Source organism: Cetorhinus maximus, chromosome 2 (assembly GCF_964194155.1).
Source record: "Cetorhinus maximus chromosome 2, sCetMax3.hap1.1, whole genome shotgun sequence".
Classification (NCBI taxonomy): domain Eukaryota; kingdom Metazoa; phylum Chordata; class Chondrichthyes; order Lamniformes; family Cetorhinidae; genus Cetorhinus; species Cetorhinus maximus.
The window spans coordinates 167162516-167179486 of record NC_135880.1 but is presented as its reverse complement, the minus strand read 5'-3'; the positions used below and the strand labels follow the sequence as shown (position 1 = coordinate 167179486).

The window sequence follows — 16971 nt, the reverse complement described above, 5'->3', positions numbered from 1 at the left end:
GTGGTGACCGGGGGACAGGAACATCGGAATGAGAGTTCGAAACCCTGGAGGTGAACCCTTGAGGAAGGCACCCGAGAGAAAGTGTTGGTTTGGGAGAAGATTCCAAAGCGAGTTCTTGGAGAGTGGAGATTCGAAACCCTCATGTGAAAGATGGAGTGCAGTGAGACTGGTTGGCTCATGGAGGAACAAGCGTCTGGGGGGTAGTTGAAATGAGATCCATAGCATCTGCCACTCGGTTTCAGAGAGGAGAATTTTCCCCAATGTTGAGCAGGCCAAGCGTAGTGCTGATCGCTGCCCGCAATCGGGTCTGCGCTGCCATTTTACGCGGTCAGGCCAATTAAGGCACGCCCTGCGTATTTCTCGAATCCCGGCGACAGCAAGAGTGGGCAGGCAACGGCGGGAGTGTACTGACCGCCGGGTCCAATGGTGACCCGGCAGCCTGTTTAAATGAAGCCCTGGCAGCCTTTGCAAGGCTGCTCACAATGGCAGGTAGAAGGGCTCACCAGAGGGCTTCTGGTGAGCAGGCAAGTCCAGAGGGTAGGCCAGCAGGGCAGGCCAGGTCAGAGGGTAGGCCAGCGGGGCAGGCCAGGCCAGAGGGTAGGTCAGCGATGCAGGCCAGGCCAGAGGGTAGGGCAGCGGTTTTTCCGATGAGTGCCTAGCTGCCCTCCTGGAGGAGGTGGCAGCTCAGTGGGAGGTCCTGCTTCCCAGGGACGGGAGGCGGAGGCCTCCCCACCTGACCAAACGTGCCTGGGATGAGATGGCCAAGAATGTGAGCTCCCATGATGTGGTGCGACGCATGTAGATCCAGTACCGCAAGAGATTCAATGACCTCCTGCACTTGGGAAGGGCGAGTACCATGTTGGCTGAGGTCACTTAATGCAGCCGTCAGCCTTTCCCCTCAATGCGCCCCCCCACCCCACCCCAACAACTCTGAGTGCAGTTACAGCATTGAATCCTTCATGGCATGTTTCCCTCGCTAGGTGGGATAGTAGATATTGCTCATGCCTAGCTGACCCTGAGAGGGTTGTGCTGAGATGGGTGCTGCACCTGCAGCATATGTGACACTGACACCCAGAGTATAGATTTAGGGGCAAACTCAAGGATCTGCACCTAGGCATAGTGCTGGAATTGGGAAGCATGTCAAAGTCAGGGTGCTAACATGCTGGGAGGGGAGCGCTAGGTGGCAGGGCACCAATCCATCTGCTGGCCTTTGTGTTCCACGTGCATGTGCCTCCTTGCTTTGCAAGGTTAGACCTTGTGCTGCCAAATGTGATGGAGATAGCATTTGGGCAGGTTGAGGAGGGGGTGGTCAGCCCTGGCTTCTTTGTGTGAGTGTGCAGCAGCTGCGGGGTAATGAAGAACTAAAGCCCTGCAATGTTGCACTCTGGTTGGGTTGGCAGGGGTGCGATGGGAATCCAGGTACAGGTTGGACTAATCAATGCTCCTTTTCAGGAGAAGACTGCACACAAATAGGCCGAGCGGATGCGGACTGGTGGAGGCCAGACCCAGTTGGCCATCTTGACTTCATTTGAACAGCAGGCCATGGATCTGGAGAAGAGCCATATGCGCCCAGGTCCACCTGTGGCAGTGAGGCTGGAGTGCCATAGGAAGGTATGTTTGCCGAGCACAGAGGTCACCATGTGTGTTCCAGCAGCCATGGCACTGCTGACTGCTCAGTGATTAAAGTATGCAACATGGGTTGACCATTGATTATGGAAGGATGAGCACATAATGATTCGGGGGACAGGCATGCACACTGACATTGTCTCCCTTTAACTAATCAAATGTCCATGCTCTTCCTTTCAGCATCACCGGAGCAGGGCCGAGAGGAGGAGGCAGAGGGGCCACCTCTCACACCTGAGGGCCCTGAACATATCGACTCACCAGCATCACACCATCTCTGCCAGGCAGGCACCAGCACAGATACTAGTACCTGGGTGGGAATTAGATCTTTGACTAGTGGCCTGGGGCACAGCGGTGAGGGCACTTCACATTCGCTTGAGGTGCGGGCAGAGACAGAGAGTGCCCATGGCGCCGGCAGTCGGAGGACTGCTGGGGATCAGGCACATGTTCGGTCAGTAGCTGATGATGTACCTCTGGAGTCGCCCGTGAGGCAGCAAATGCTGGAAGTGTAGCAGGGTATGCGGGAGAACCTGGCAGAGGTACATGAGGCAATGTGTGGCATGCTGTCATGGCTGGAGGAATCCACTTGGAGCATCACCGATACAATGAGCCTCATGGTCGAGCGCCATGCTTCCTCCATGGAGAGAGTGGCGACTCTTGTGGGGAGGCTCCTCCAGGAGACCAATCAGGGCCTCCTGGGGTTGCGCTCGGACCTGCAAGCCCTCACAGCGGCATTGACCTCAGCTGGTCAGTGCCAGTGTGGGAGATGGTTTGGGTACCAAGTATCCCAGCTCGGTGCCCACCCATCCATGGTGAGCAGGGAGGTCCGAATTGATCTCACGTCGGTGCAGCAGCTGCCTGTTGTTTCTGCAGGCTCCTCCCAGGGCGCTCTGGATGAGGGCAACAGCTCCTCCACCCCTCTGCCAGTGACTGTGGCACAGATGAAGCTGTGGCGACTGAGGAGATGCCAGCTATGAAACTGGCCACTCCCTCCCAGGCAGGACCATCAAAGGCTCCATGGGCCAGAGGACAGCCGCCAAGGTCATTGAGGCCAACAGGACAGCACAATGAGCAGGCTGTCTCAGATGCCAGCGCCAGCAAGGGGACAGCACCTAGATGTAGCACTCGTAAGCGTAAATTTAAGGCACCTTAGGCACACCACAGGTTTCTCTCTAGCGTTTTTATGTAGCCCCACTATTAGTTCATTAAGACTTGGTGTGATGTGCAACATTTTTTTTTTGGTTTCTGAACTTCATTTTGTTATATCATTAAATTTTGATATGTAAGCGTGGCTCAGGGTAATTCCTTACTTCTGCAGGTGGACAGGAACCCATGATGTTATGACTGAGCTGTCTGACATTGAGCTTTATTGACAAGGGCCTTAGTTAATGTTACTATCCAGGCTGATTTGCACTCAGGTATTGAATATGGAGCCTGCAGCCCTGGCGTGTGCTTGAGGTCCATCTGTGGTGGGCTAGCTGAAGGTTCTTTGGATTAAAGCCTCCTGGGTATCCCTGCCTCTCTGGTGTATGCCCAGGTCAGTGTCTACCCCCTCAGCGTTCTCCTGTGCATGCTCATCCTTGGACTCACTGCTGGACTCGTGCATCCAGAGCAACTGCGTCTCATCATCTTCGTCCACCGCATCGCCCCTTTCCAGCGCGAGATTGTGGAGAGCGTAGCATGCAACCACTATCAACAACTCACGATCTGGGGGGTACTGGAGAGTGCCCCCTGAACGGTCCAGGCATCAGAAGCGTATCTTGAGAAGACCAATGGTTCTCTCCACCACAGCCCTTGTGGAGTCATTGCTCCTATTGTACCACTGCTCAGCCTCTGTTCTTGGATGGCGGAGAGGCGTCATGAGCCACCTTTTGAGGGGGTAGCCCTTGTCACCCAGCAGCCATCCATCCAGCCATGCTAGAGCACTGAAGAGCCTTGGCACCTGGGAGTGCCTGAGTATGTAAGCGTCATGGGAACTGCCTGGGTACCTTGGACAGACTTGCAGGATCTGCATCTTGTGATCACACACACTATCTGCACGTTCAAGGAGTGGAATCCCTTCCTATTGACGAAGGCGCAGGGCTCACCCATGATGGCCACATGTGTGCAGTCGATTGTACCCCGGACGCGGGGAAGCCAGCAATCACCGCGAAGCCTCTGGTTCTCACTGCCTGGCTGGCCTTGTCCCAGTTGTAGTGGACAAAAGTCAATGCACGCCTGAAAAGAGCGTCTGTCACCTGCTTGACACAAGTGTGGACAGCTGACTGAGAGACTCTGCAAAGATCACCCACCAATCCCTGGAAAGAGCCAGAGGCATAGAAGTTGAGGGCAGCCATGACCTTTAGCGCCACTGGCATGGGGTGCCCACCCACACATTTGGCACAGGTCTCAGGGCCTATCATCTGACAGATGTAGTTGACTGTCTCCCTTGAGAGATGGAGCCTCCTTTGGCACTGCACCTCAGACATATTGAGGTAGCTGCTTCACCACCTGTATACCCTGGTAGCAGGATAGTGGTGCCCCCACACGCCAATGAGAAAATTCCGGCCAGAGTGTGCTGTGCCTAATCACAGGTCACCTATTGGTTTACATGGACTGTGTACTCACTGTGAACATTAGGGTATAAAATAGCTTTTGTAACTTGTGTTATCCTTACAAATCTGTATATATCTGTAAAGGTATAGTTGTGGGTGAAGGAGTATTGTAATACAGTTCATCTTTTTTTTTTAAAGAAATGTTTTATGCTTTTGTTAAAAGTTCATTTGCTGACTTCTGTGAATCTATTCAGTAGCCACTCTCCACGTATCTAAACAAACAAATAAAAGATCTATCAAGCTGGGTTCCACCCTGGGATCAGGCTTGTCCAGGGGTAATCTCAGCTGGGGTGCATAACAGCGTATTCAACGCAATCCAGAGACTGGAAGGTTTGGCCCATAGGCTCTATACTGTGTGAACTCAATACTATGAACTTGCATGTACCATTATGTGCCTCTTCCTGTATTTATGAAAAGACTAACAATGGGCCAGCATTTTAGTTTATTTTACATGAAATACATGAATAACAGTTTATCAGAGAAACAGCCAATTCCTCCTATTATGTATCATAAAATAATAAAACCTGTTTCCCTGTAACCTTTCTGGGCAGAAATCTGCTTTTAAGCTAACTGGTACTCATTTTAGGTTACAACCATTATGGGTTCACTCTGTCATAGTCAAGCCTGTGTATTTGTAACTCAAACACCCTCTCTCATTAATTTGGACTCCCCTACAAGGGGGAGAGAAAACAAAAAACTGTACTCTGATTGTTCCTTCAACTTTGGATGTCAAAGATGGGTCCATCGCATTGTCAAAGTTATCACCTTCAACGAAAATCCGTCCCCATTGGTACAGAAGAGTTTGGTATTTGTATGCCTGCTCACTCAAGTGTCTGCTGGGAAAAATGAAAGAAAACCATGCTCGCATAAAGTGCTATGGGATGTACGCAATGATTTCTTGTTGCTTTTTTAATTACTTACCAAATGATTTTAAAAGTAAGGTTAAAAAAGTACCTTTGGGAGTTGAGCGCATGTGATAGGAATCTAATCATTGTCGGCATCCTTCCATCTGGATAAGATGATGGACATGCAGAGATCAAATTTGCTGAGGATCGGTAGCTTTATGTTTATAGAAGAAAAATATTTTCTAGCCATATTTGTAAAAGACCCCACATTTTTGTGTTATAGTGATATCTATGACTGGTGATTGCATCTATGAAAGCTTCACATAAGGATTACAGCCTTGTTAAGTTACCTGTAGAGCATATTTCAAACATTACTTCACGTACCATGAAGAGGTCTGGACCGTCTTTAGCCAGCAGCAGAGATTCAAGGAGACAGCAGAGAGTAGTGACTTTACTAATGTCGACTTGAGAGATGGCCTGTGTGCATTTCTTGTGAACAAAGTGCAACCCGTTTTCAACATAGTTTGAAAAGAGTCTCATGAGATACTGCCGTGGTTCAAAAGGTATCTAAACAGACATGAAATATTTATTTGGAATGTCATTGATTTATTTTCAGTTTAAAAAAAGTAATGGTCTTTATTATCCAGAGACATTATGTTGATTTCCAAATTACGCTGTGCTATTTTATAACTACAGAATACTTACTGAACACAGTAGTATAAATAATTAAAATAAACATTAATAACTAGATCAGTTTGGTCAATTACCATAGTGTGAATTTTTTAAGGACGTTATTGATGCACAAGCCCATTTCCAAAATAATAGCAAAACAGTATTAACTACAACCACATTTTTAACCAATACACTGTCTTCAGCCTCTGCCACAAACCCCAATGCCTAACCATTGGCTCCATCCACTTTTCTGTCCACTGTCCAAGGTTAAACTGAACTGTTCGCAAGCTTAGCATTCTAGTTGCCCGAGTTTAGCTTCCTATCCTATATTCTCTATCACTGAGACAGCCTACATCCATTTCTACAACACAGTCAATCTCCAACCCTACCTCAGTTCATTTGCTATTGAAACCTTCATCCGTGCTTTGGCTACTTAACTCAATTATCCCAATGCTCCCCTGGCCAGCCTCCCACCTTGCAACCTCTATAAGCTTTAGCTCATCCAAAACTCCGTTGTCCATATTCTAACTCACACCAAGTCCCATTTACCTATCACCCAGGCTTGCTAGCCAATATCCTATAGCAGCTCGACTTTAAAATTCTCACCCTCGTGTTCAAATCCCTCCATGGCCTTGCCACTCTCTCTTTCTCTGTAACCTCCTCCAGCCCTATGACGTTCCAAGAGCTCTTCGCTCCTCCAACTCTGGCCTCTTATCGATTTTCATCGCTCTGCCGTTCGCAGTTATGTCTCCAGGTGCTTGGGCCCTAACCTCTGGAGTCCCCCTCCTTAAATCTCTCTACTTCCATCTACTCATTTTAGTCACTTCTTAAAACCTACCTCTTTGACCAAGCATCTGATCAACTGTCCTAATCTGTCTCAATGTGACTGTCAAATTTTGCTTGATAATGTTGCTGTGAAGCCCCTTGGGATATTTCTACTACATTAAGTAAAATTGCAATCCTGCCTCAATAAAGTCATTGGGGCTTGAATGTCATATTTAAAGCAGGGCCTAAGCTGCCTTCCAGGGACTATCCTGCATTTCTGTTGAAATCAGCAGGTTAAAATCCAATCCCACAAGAAGGAAGGTCTCTCTCTCTCTCTCTCCCTCTGGACTCATGGAGTTTCCAACCAATTTTCATTGGCCCTAATGCCACCATCCTCACAACCGGAAATAATGTGTTCCAAAAGCAAGGAAACCAGTGGGACTCAGATAATGTGCTCCAGTTACAGGCCACAACAGCTGGGCACTGCACATAAGCAAATTGCACATACAAACAGGACTCTTAACTCAGCAGCAGCAGAGCCCAGGAGAACCATCACCCATGCTGATAGTGTCCTGCCTAAAGTGGGAGGGTTGGGAATCCTGGTATCCATCCATGAGAACCAATTTCAATGAGGGATCCTCAATATCCAGGGGACCATTTCTTCTTCATAGTCAGTGCCGAAGAGAAGTAAACAATATTTTCCCATAAAACGTGAATTTGTAGAAGTGAGGAAACTAAACACTGAAAACCTCAAAAGGAACAAAATACATTTTTCTATTTAAATTATCATGATAGGATTTAGTGAAAAACAGGAAATCCTACAGGATTATATTTATCAGAAAATATCTATCAAGTGTTTATTGAATGAATTTGCAAATGTTCCTTGCCTTCTTCCTTGGATACAAAGGAACTGAAATGGTTCTGTATATCCAAATAACTTTTAAAGAATCTACCTAGTTCAGTTGTTTATGGTCTGAGCATAAAGGGGCCATGAAGACACAGAGGTGACAGGAAACAGAATTTGTATTCAACATAGCTGACATTTTCTGCATACTGCAGGCAAAGCTGACACTAAGGACTGGGTAAGTTGAGTGAAAACATAACGTAGCAGTTTTTTTTTAAATGACCAATTTCGTTCTACTACATGTGAATCGCAATTTACAAATGTTGTAGCTTACATAATCTGAATGGCGAGCCATCCATGTTTGTACATATGGCATCCATTTGAGTTCATCTGCATCAATGTAAACCATTCCACACCTGCTAACAGTGGCAGGAGAGGCCACCTTCAAGTCTTGTACCTGGAAGGTAACAAAATAATTTCTCATAAATTAGACACATATTTCTGGTACTGATTGCATTTCTGTTATACAACAATCATAATGAATTAATAATACTATGTTTATGACCACTGAAGAATTTTAGGTGTTATGAATAATGTCAAATGGTCACATGCCTGTCACAACAATTTAAGCACATCATTCTACTGATCATTTTAATAAGACAACATGCAGACTGAAAAAGACACATTTTAAAATAGAATGAATGGGTTAATGTCTCCATTAAAAAGTAAAACAGTGAAAGACATCATCTGTTCTGATTATGTTACTTTCCACAATGGCACTTGTGACATGCCTTCCTTTTTCCGAAGCCAAGGATTCCCCACCACTGTGGTTGAGGGGGCCCTCAACCATGTCCGACCCATTTCCCGCACTTCCCCCCACTCTCAGAACCACAATATTATTCTCCTTGTCCTCTCTTTCCACCTACCAACCTCTGTATTCAAAGGACCATCTTCTGTCATTTCTGCCACGTCCAGCGTGAAGCTACCACCAAACACATCTCCCCCTCCCCTCTCTTGTCAGCATTCCAAACGGACCGTTCCCTCATCGACACCCTGTTCCCCTCCTCCTCTATCCCCAACATCTCATCCCCTTCCCATGGCACCTTCCCATGCAATTGCAGGAGGTGTAACACCTGCCCCTTTACCCCCTCCCTCCTCACTGTCCAAGGCCTCAAACACTCCTCCCAGGTGAAGCAGCGATTTACTTATACTTCTTTCAATTTAGTCTGTTTTATTCATTGCTCACAATACACTCTCCTCTGCAATGGGAAATCCAAACTCAGACCGGGTATGCTTTGCAGAACGCCTCTGCTCAGTCTGCAAGTATGACCCTGACCTTCCGGTCGCTTGCCACTTCAATTCACCATTTTGCTTTCATGCTCACATTTCCGTCCTCAGCCTGATGCAGTTTTCCAGTGAAGCCCAACACAAGCTAGAGGAACAGCACCTCCATTTCCAATTAGGCACTTTACAGTCTTCTGGACTCAATATTGAGTTCAACAACTTCACATCACGAACCCTGTCCTCCATTTTTATTCCCCATCCCCCCACAACAATACTTTGTTTCTTTACTACCATTACCTCTTCCTTTGCCTTTTGTTCCATATTTTTAGTATTTAATCTCCCCTGCCATCTAAACTATCCATGATCTTCCCTTTTGTTCGGCCTAGCCCTCCCCTTCCTCACTTTTTCAACAGCATTAACCCAGCACATTTCTACCTCTCTTCAGTTCAATGAGGAGTTATACCAAACACAAAATGTTAACTGTTTCTCTCTCCATAGATGCTGCCAGATCTGATGAGATTTTCCAACACTTTCTGTTCTTATTATAGTTAAAATTCTAAACTTTGACCCAGAAATTCCACAAGAGTCTGACTGGTATAGTACCACAGTCTTGAGACATGCATACTAAACTTGTTTAAAATCACCTACCTCAAAGACCATGTGAATATATGGCGTAAGTTTAATCCGTTCACTGTTTGCAAGGCACAGCATCTTGTTATCATCAAGGACTGTGTTCATATTCTCAATCCACAGTGCATCAACTGGACCATCACAGATAATCCATTTGTGTTCTGTACTTTCATCATTCACAGCTGCACGGACACTAAGTGCCATTAGACCATCAGTCCATTCCAGTGTCACATTATTTACTTCACCATACAGTTCGCCCATTGTAATTGATTTGGGGTTTAGCACATATGTTTTCACTGGCTGATAGTTTGGGTCTTTCTCACCATCACTATACAAAGTTCCAAGAGTGTCTGCCAGAACCTGGTAAACTGTAGTTTTGCCACTTCCAGTAGGCCCAACCAGCATAACACCATGCCGCACAATCATGGTTTCATACAACTGTATGACCTTTGTAATCATTGTAGGGACAGCTTGCAGACCACGGTTAAGCATGACCTCAATAGCTGTTTGCTGGAATGAACCATAGTCATGATCTGGAATAACAACTTCCGGAAATAAATCTGAAAGGATCCCACTAAAAGAAGAAAATAAAAACTTCACTATAGTCTATAGTCAAACCATTCAAAGTTATGTACCATTCAAAAAACTTAAAATACTCTGGGCAGAATCATCCCAGGTTTGCACTAAGTGTGGTAATGGGCTGCAATAGCGGCCTTTCATGCTGTATTGGTTCAATCCTGCCTTACCAATCATGCATTCCCGGGAAATATGCCGTTTCGATGGCAGGTGGGCGCTCATTTTCCTACCATGCTGTTACCTCGCTGCTTCCTCATATGGGATGCCATATTCAAAAGCGCAGCTGCATGCACACCTCTCAGTACTTCCAGTCTAGGATGGCTGCACAGAAGACATGGCCCCTAAAGGCAAGAAAACTTCAGACCCCGATTCAGGAACGCATCCCTGGAACGTATTTTAGATGCCGTGGAGGCCCGCCATGATGTCCTCTACCCACTGTTCTAGCCACAGGAGGTCAAGCAATCTCACCACTCCAGCTTGGTAGGCGGTGACAGTGGTAATCAGTGCCAGTGTTGCACAGAAGAGGTTGACCATCCAATGCAGAAAGAGGATGAATGATCTCATTCTTGCTGCCAGGGTAAGGCAATCACCTCATCACTCCAAACTCCCACACTCAAGCCCATCACACATTCCCTAGCATCTTACTCACTGCCAGCTCAAAGGACATCACCAATCACTCTCTCTCACACACCCTCCCATCTCTATCTGGCCTCATCTCATCTGGAGACTGCCTCCTCAGCCCTCACCATCTTGAGGCCACTTGCACAGATCAACATGTGCCCCCACATACACCCTGGAATACCCCCCTTCCTCAGTATAGCCCTAGCCCTGCAACCATTGCAAAGCCACCCCGACCTTATGGCTGATCTGGTAGGTAGAGACCTGCCTGTGAGCCCCCTTAAAAGTGATGTGGTGCTGTCTGTGAAGCCTGGCGCTAATGACTGTGAGTGTCTATGGTGAAAAGGAAACTGGGCATGTGGGAGCGACGCTCCCTCTCCATTGCGGGTAAGAACCTGGTCATCAGGTGTGAGGCACGCTCACTGTTGCTGTACGTGGCGCAGGTCTGGCCCATTCCACACTCCTGCGTGGTGGCGATCACCCGAGCCATCTTCCACTTTATCTGGAGGTCGAAAATGGATCGTGTCCGCAGGGACACGATGTACAAGCCTCTAGATAAAGGGGGAAAAAACGTGCCCAACATCGCCCTCATACTGATGGCCACTTTTGTGTGTGGCTGCATCAAGCGGTGCGTAGACCCTCAGTATGCAAACACCAAGTGTTACTACGTGCTGAGGTTCTACCTGTCCCCAGTGTTGCGAAGGGTGGGTCTGGCCACGCTGCCGCAGAATGCTCCAAGTAGTTGGACCATGCCGTACCACCTGTCCCTGGTGGAAAAATTTATGCAGAGAAACACCTTTGACCACAAGTCCATCAGGCAGTGGTCGGCACGTAACGTCTTAGAGGCCCTGAGGGAAAAGGAGAGGGTGGATCCGGTGGGATGGTTCCCCGAGCAGACTGTCAAAGTCATTTGGCAGAATACCTCATCGCCAGAACTTTCCAACAAGCACCAAGACGTAGCTTGGCTGGCGGTGAGAAAGGCCTTCCCCGTCAGATCCTTCCTACATGCCAGGAGTCTCACCCCCTCGGCACGTTGCCCTCGAGGTGGCTGTGGTGGGGAAGAGACCGTTGTTCACCTCCTGGTGGATTGTGCCTTTGCAAAGAAGGTCTGGAGAGAGATGCAGTGGTTTCTGTCGAGGTTCACCCCGAGCAGTTCTGTGACACAGGACTCTGTGCTCTACGGGCTGTTCCCAGGGACACACACCGAGACAAACATCAACTGCAGCTGGAGGATCATCAATTCAGTGAAAGACCCTCTTTGATCTGCCCGAAACTTGTTGGTCTTCCAGCGCAAAGAGTTGTCCCCAACCGAGTGTTGCAGACTGGCACATTCCAAAGTCCAGGACTACGTGCTGAGGGACGCACTAAAGCTTGGGGCAGCCGCCTCAAAGGCGCAATGGGGAAGGGTCGTTGCCTAAGACCTTTCTGCCACAGTGCACCAAGGTTCTGGGAACTGTTTAAATCCCCTCGGGCTGTGCAGCTCAAAATGAATGTCTGCAAATGATTGTAATATTCATTTATTGTATTGATGCATTTCATGATACACGTTGTAAAAGTTGAACCTGATTGTATTTTTGTGATGGTGATTTTGAAATGGTTTGAAATGTTGTTGAAGATATTTTGTGAATAAAGTATATTTTTGCTAAAAAAAAGCAAGTGCTGCCAGAAGCAAGGTAGGCAAACAAACCTCGAAGTCCCGAGCGAAGTGCAGCTCGCTAGGTGCACATCGCTTATGTGCAGTTGTGAAACATGTCTGTGTGCAATCACGCCAATGTGCCTGGATGACCCAGCATGGAGAAATGATTCGGCGAGCTGGGCTTATAATGATATGCAGATGTATTACAATGAAGTTCCCACCATCCAACAGCGGGAAATGTGGCCCACCATTGACAATTGCAATGGGCAATTGCAAATTGGTTTCACGACATCATGAAGCCAATTTTTGGCCTTCTTGCCACGTTGTCCGCTCACACCGCCAACCACACCTGCTGCCAACAGGCACGGAAAATTCCTTTATTCTATTAATGTATCTATGTGAGTAATTTTACTCAAAGTCTTTTGAAGAATATAGTGTAGTAGCATTTATAAGTTTTAAATGAAATCATGGAAACATTTCAAAATGATATGAACAGACAGAGAAATGATATGAACAAATAGAGAATAATAATGCATTACTTATTATGATACTTAAGCAAAAAGAACCTATGTACCTGAAAAGCAATGCATCATCTGACAGAAATTTTGGTAGGTTAGAATCTCTTAAGGCTCTAATCAACACAACATCCTCATTCAAACCTGGATTCTCTCTCTTCAGAGACCTAAACAAAAGGAATGTAATGAAATATTAAATTGTCTTCAGAGCTAGTACATGCAACTAATTATACATCAAAATCACATTTTGGGCAAATAATCATTTTTATTCCAGTGGAATAGTCATTGATACAGATATATCACAATGAAATTCACTTAAAGGAAACTAATATCTACAGAGTAACACATTTCAACATTAACACTATGAATGTAATGATATCATTGACAGTGAACAGCCTTGTGCATCCTGGAATGGTTTCATTCACTGCAATAGAGGACTTTAGACCAACATGAGGTTAAATCTAGGAAAAACATTATTATACCCTGCTCCACAACATTAAATTCTGCTTATCAACATATTATTACAACTTAACCTTTACCTATGGTTATTTGACATCCATCACTTTTCCTGCCTTCCGAACAGTTTCTTGCTCTCTTGCATTCTCCTTCCTCCATCTCACCATTGCTCTCTCTGTGTTTTCTTATTTGGGGTGCACATCCAACTCGATATCATTTAGCAAAGTTCTCTGCCTACATTTTCACCCACTACCATCAACAATTCCAAATAATAACAATTCCAACAATTCTCTTGTGATTTCTAAATAAGGTATGTTAGATTTCCACAAATTAAGGAAATCAGTCAAATAATTTTTTGGTTTCAGGTCAAAACATTAATGGTCTCATTTATTTAAGGGAGTTGAAGACCACAAATATTTTGACAATTGCTTTTCAGATCTTTAAATTGGGTAACATTTATAAATATTCATGCCATAGGTATACCGCAGATACCAGAGAGAAGAACCTGGTTTGTGCTTAGTTTTATTTAATTATTCATTTTTGGGATATGGCAGTTGCTGGCAAAATCAACATTCATTGCCGATCCCTTGCAAAACTATTGTGAACCACTGCCTTCAACTGCAGCAGTCCATGGGGTGTAGGTACTCCCACTGTGCTTTTAGGTAAGAAGTTTCAGGATTTTGAGCCAGCAATGGTGGAGGAACAGCAATATATTTCCAAGTCCGCATGGGAATGTACAAGCAGTGACTGCTGCCCTTGTCCTTCTAGGTAGTGAATGTTGCAGATTTGGAAAGTGCAGTCAAAAGAGGGTTGGCGAGCTACTGCAGTGCAACTTGTAGATGGTACATACTGCTGCCACTGTGCTTCAGTGGTGAAGGAAGTGAATGTTTAAAGTGGTGGGCGAGGTGCCAATCAAGCAGTTTGCATTGATTTGAGTGGTGTCAATTTTCTTGAGTGTTGTTGGAGCTGCACTCATCCAGCAAGTGGAGAATGTTTCATCACACTCCTGGTTTGAGCTTTGTTAATAGTGGACAGGTTTTGGAGAGTCAGAAGATGAGTTATTCACCACAGAATTCCAAGCCTCTAACCTGATCTTGTAGCTATCGTATTTATATGGCTGGTCCAGTTAGGTTTTTGGTCAATGGTGTTGGTAAAATCAAAGCCGCTTGTTGAAGTCAAAACTCTCAAAGGTTTTCTTTACTGCAAGAAAGTATTGACTTTGCTCAGTCTTACAACTCTCCCCTCACACCCAGTGTCCCAGCTGTTCCCTATTTATGTGTGCTCAAAGTACTTAATTAAACAATGCCTTTCACATGTGTATTTTAACAATACAATTAACATACCATTAACAAATGGTAACCGGCCCCAGGATGTTAATGGCTGGGGGTTCAGTGACAGTAAAGTTGTTGATTGTCAATGGAACATGATTAGGTTCTCTTTTGTTGGAGATGAGCATTGCCTGGCACTTGTGGTTTGAATGTTACTTACCACTTTTCAATGCAAGCCTGCATATTGTCCAGGTCTTGCTACAATTGGGCATAGGCTGCTTCAGTATCTGATGTTTCAATCCCAACTCTTATTACTACTGGCAGGCCTGATCCCAGGGTGGAACGCAGCTTGGTAGATCCTAACTTTTATTTTTTTGTTTAGATACTTGGAGAATGGCAACTAAACAGAGTCAGAGGAGTCAGCTGATGAACTTTTAACAAAAGAATAAAACATTTATTTAACAGGAAAATATTAACTATATTGCACTACTCCTTCACCAACAACTATACCTTTACAGATACATACAGATTTGCAAGGATAACATAAGTTACAAAAGCTAACATATACTCTAGTGTTCATAATAAGTGCATAGTCCATGTAAACCAATTGGCAACCTGCGGTCAGGCACACCACACACTGAAACCAAGTGACAGATGCCATTCCAGACAGATGCTACAGATCTCTCATCAACTCCCCCCAGACACTTGTCACCCTGTGAGCCAACCAACTTCACTGAGCTCCATCTTTCACACAAGGGTTTCCAATCTCCACTCTCCAAGAACTCGTTTTGGAATCTTCTCCTAAACCAACGCTTTCTCTCAGACGCCTTCCGCAAGGGTCTGCTTCCAGGGATTCGAACTCTCCTTCTGATGTTCCTCTCCCCTGGGTCACCACATGCATTTATGCTTTCTTCCATGCACTCTCTTACCCTGACTCAGCTGTCAACAGTACACCACTGCTTCACATGCATAGCAAAGGGTTACAGGCCTTCTGCTGCCTCTTTGGACCTTCTGGCCTCTCACTTTAAATCTGCTTCTTGCAGTTTTTCTTCATTTAAGGTTGAAGCTTGGAGCCTTCCTCTGCTCCTCACTCTTAACTTCACTTAACAGGGCTTTTTCCAGGTTCCTGTCCTTCCTTTGACTAGAAGGTTTTCTTGGGACTTTCTCCTGTTCCTGTCTTACTCCTTGGCCTTGGGGCCTTTCAATTCTTTCAGGAAATATGCTCTCACTCTGCAGTTCCCTCTCCCAGTGTCCACTCTCTCTGGAGTTCTGGCTTCAACAGGACTTTGATTTGGGACTGGCTATTTGTCCTTTCTAGGCTGCTTCTGCGAGCAACTACCTCCAACTGAACTCAAACTACTTCTTCTAGTTTTTTTCTGTTTATATGTGTGTAGGGGTGGGTCTTTTTCTCTGGACCCTTGTCGCTAAGCTACAGGACAGTTTTTCTACTCTTGTGTTTGCTTTAACTTCTCTTCAGGAGTTGTAAAACTCATTAGAAATGCAGGCACCTTTTAAAGTGAAACTAAAACTCAACTTGGCCTTTTCTTAACACACAAAAACAGAAATACAAATCAAACTTAAACATTAAAGCTAAAACTCATTCCTAACACCCACAAATACAAATATAACTTACTTAAACTGTCTCTATTTCCAAACACTGAGGAGCTATGAACTAAACTGAGCACTGAACAATCATCCATAAACATTCCCAATTCTGACGTCATGATTAGAGACGTTCATTAATGAAGCACTGAAGATGGTTATGCCTAGGACAGTACTGCATTGTCTAGACCTTCATTGAACTGCATCTGATCTTCTATGTTCATAAACAAACAAACAATAAATAAAATAAACAATTTTGTACTCAATTAGAATCATTTTTCTGGGGTAAGGTGTTTTAAATTTTTTTAAAGTAAGGTTTCAACTGGCATCTTTGAAATGTCAATACATTTTGAGCAGATCAATATCAAGTATTATTATGTATTAAAAGACAAAGAATAAAACAGACATCTGGGCTGTATTGATAATTGTTTGTAAAAAGAATACCACTTCTGTGTTGCATAGTATTACATTAGTAATACTATAGTGCTAAATAATATGCAATACAATAATACAATAATAAATACCAAATATTAATACTAAAATAGTAATATTAAATAGCATAGTATTACATAGTATTTACATCACAGAAGCAGGCAATTTGGCCCAGCTGGTTCCATGCCAGTGTTTATGCTCCACACGTAACCGCTCTCATCTTTCTTCATCAGGGCCCATCAACAAATTATTCTATTCCTTTCTCTCTATTGTATGTATCCTGCTTCACTTTAAATGAATCTATGATATTGTCCTTAACTACTCTGTGTGCTTACAAGCTCCACATTCTAGCCACATTTTACTCTAGGTAAAAGTTTCTATTGAATGCCTTACTAGATTTAATAGTGACTATCTCATATTTATGTCCTCTAATTCTAGTCTCTCCTGCAAGTGGAAGCACCTTCTCTGCACCTACCCTAAATAACCCTTTTGAACTAAAAGACTCCATCAGGTCACCCAGCTTTCCCTTTTCTAAAGAAAAGAGTCCTCAGCCTGTTCAATCTCCCCTGATGGGTATAATCTCTCAATTCTGGTATCATCCTAGTCAATCT

The 16971-nt window shown here is 45.0% G+C and overlaps 1 protein-coding gene across 1 annotated transcript in view; it reads right to left on the bottom strand.

Annotated features, from left to right (window-relative positions):
• dnah6 (dynein, axonemal, heavy chain 6) overlaps positions 1-16971 on the bottom strand; it is a 424069-nt gene that overhangs the window by 252286 nt on the left and 154812 nt on the right. Inside the window, exons 30-33 of the mRNA XM_078570618.1 lie at positions 12662-12769; positions 9276-9831; positions 7678-7800; positions 5447-5629 (exon numbers count right to left, since the gene is read on the bottom strand). Coding sequence (XP_078426744.1) covers positions 5447-5629; positions 7678-7800; positions 9276-9831; positions 12662-12769 — 970 coding nt within the window. The remainder of the gene's footprint in view (positions 1-5446; positions 5630-7677; positions 7801-9275; positions 9832-12661; positions 12770-16971) is intronic.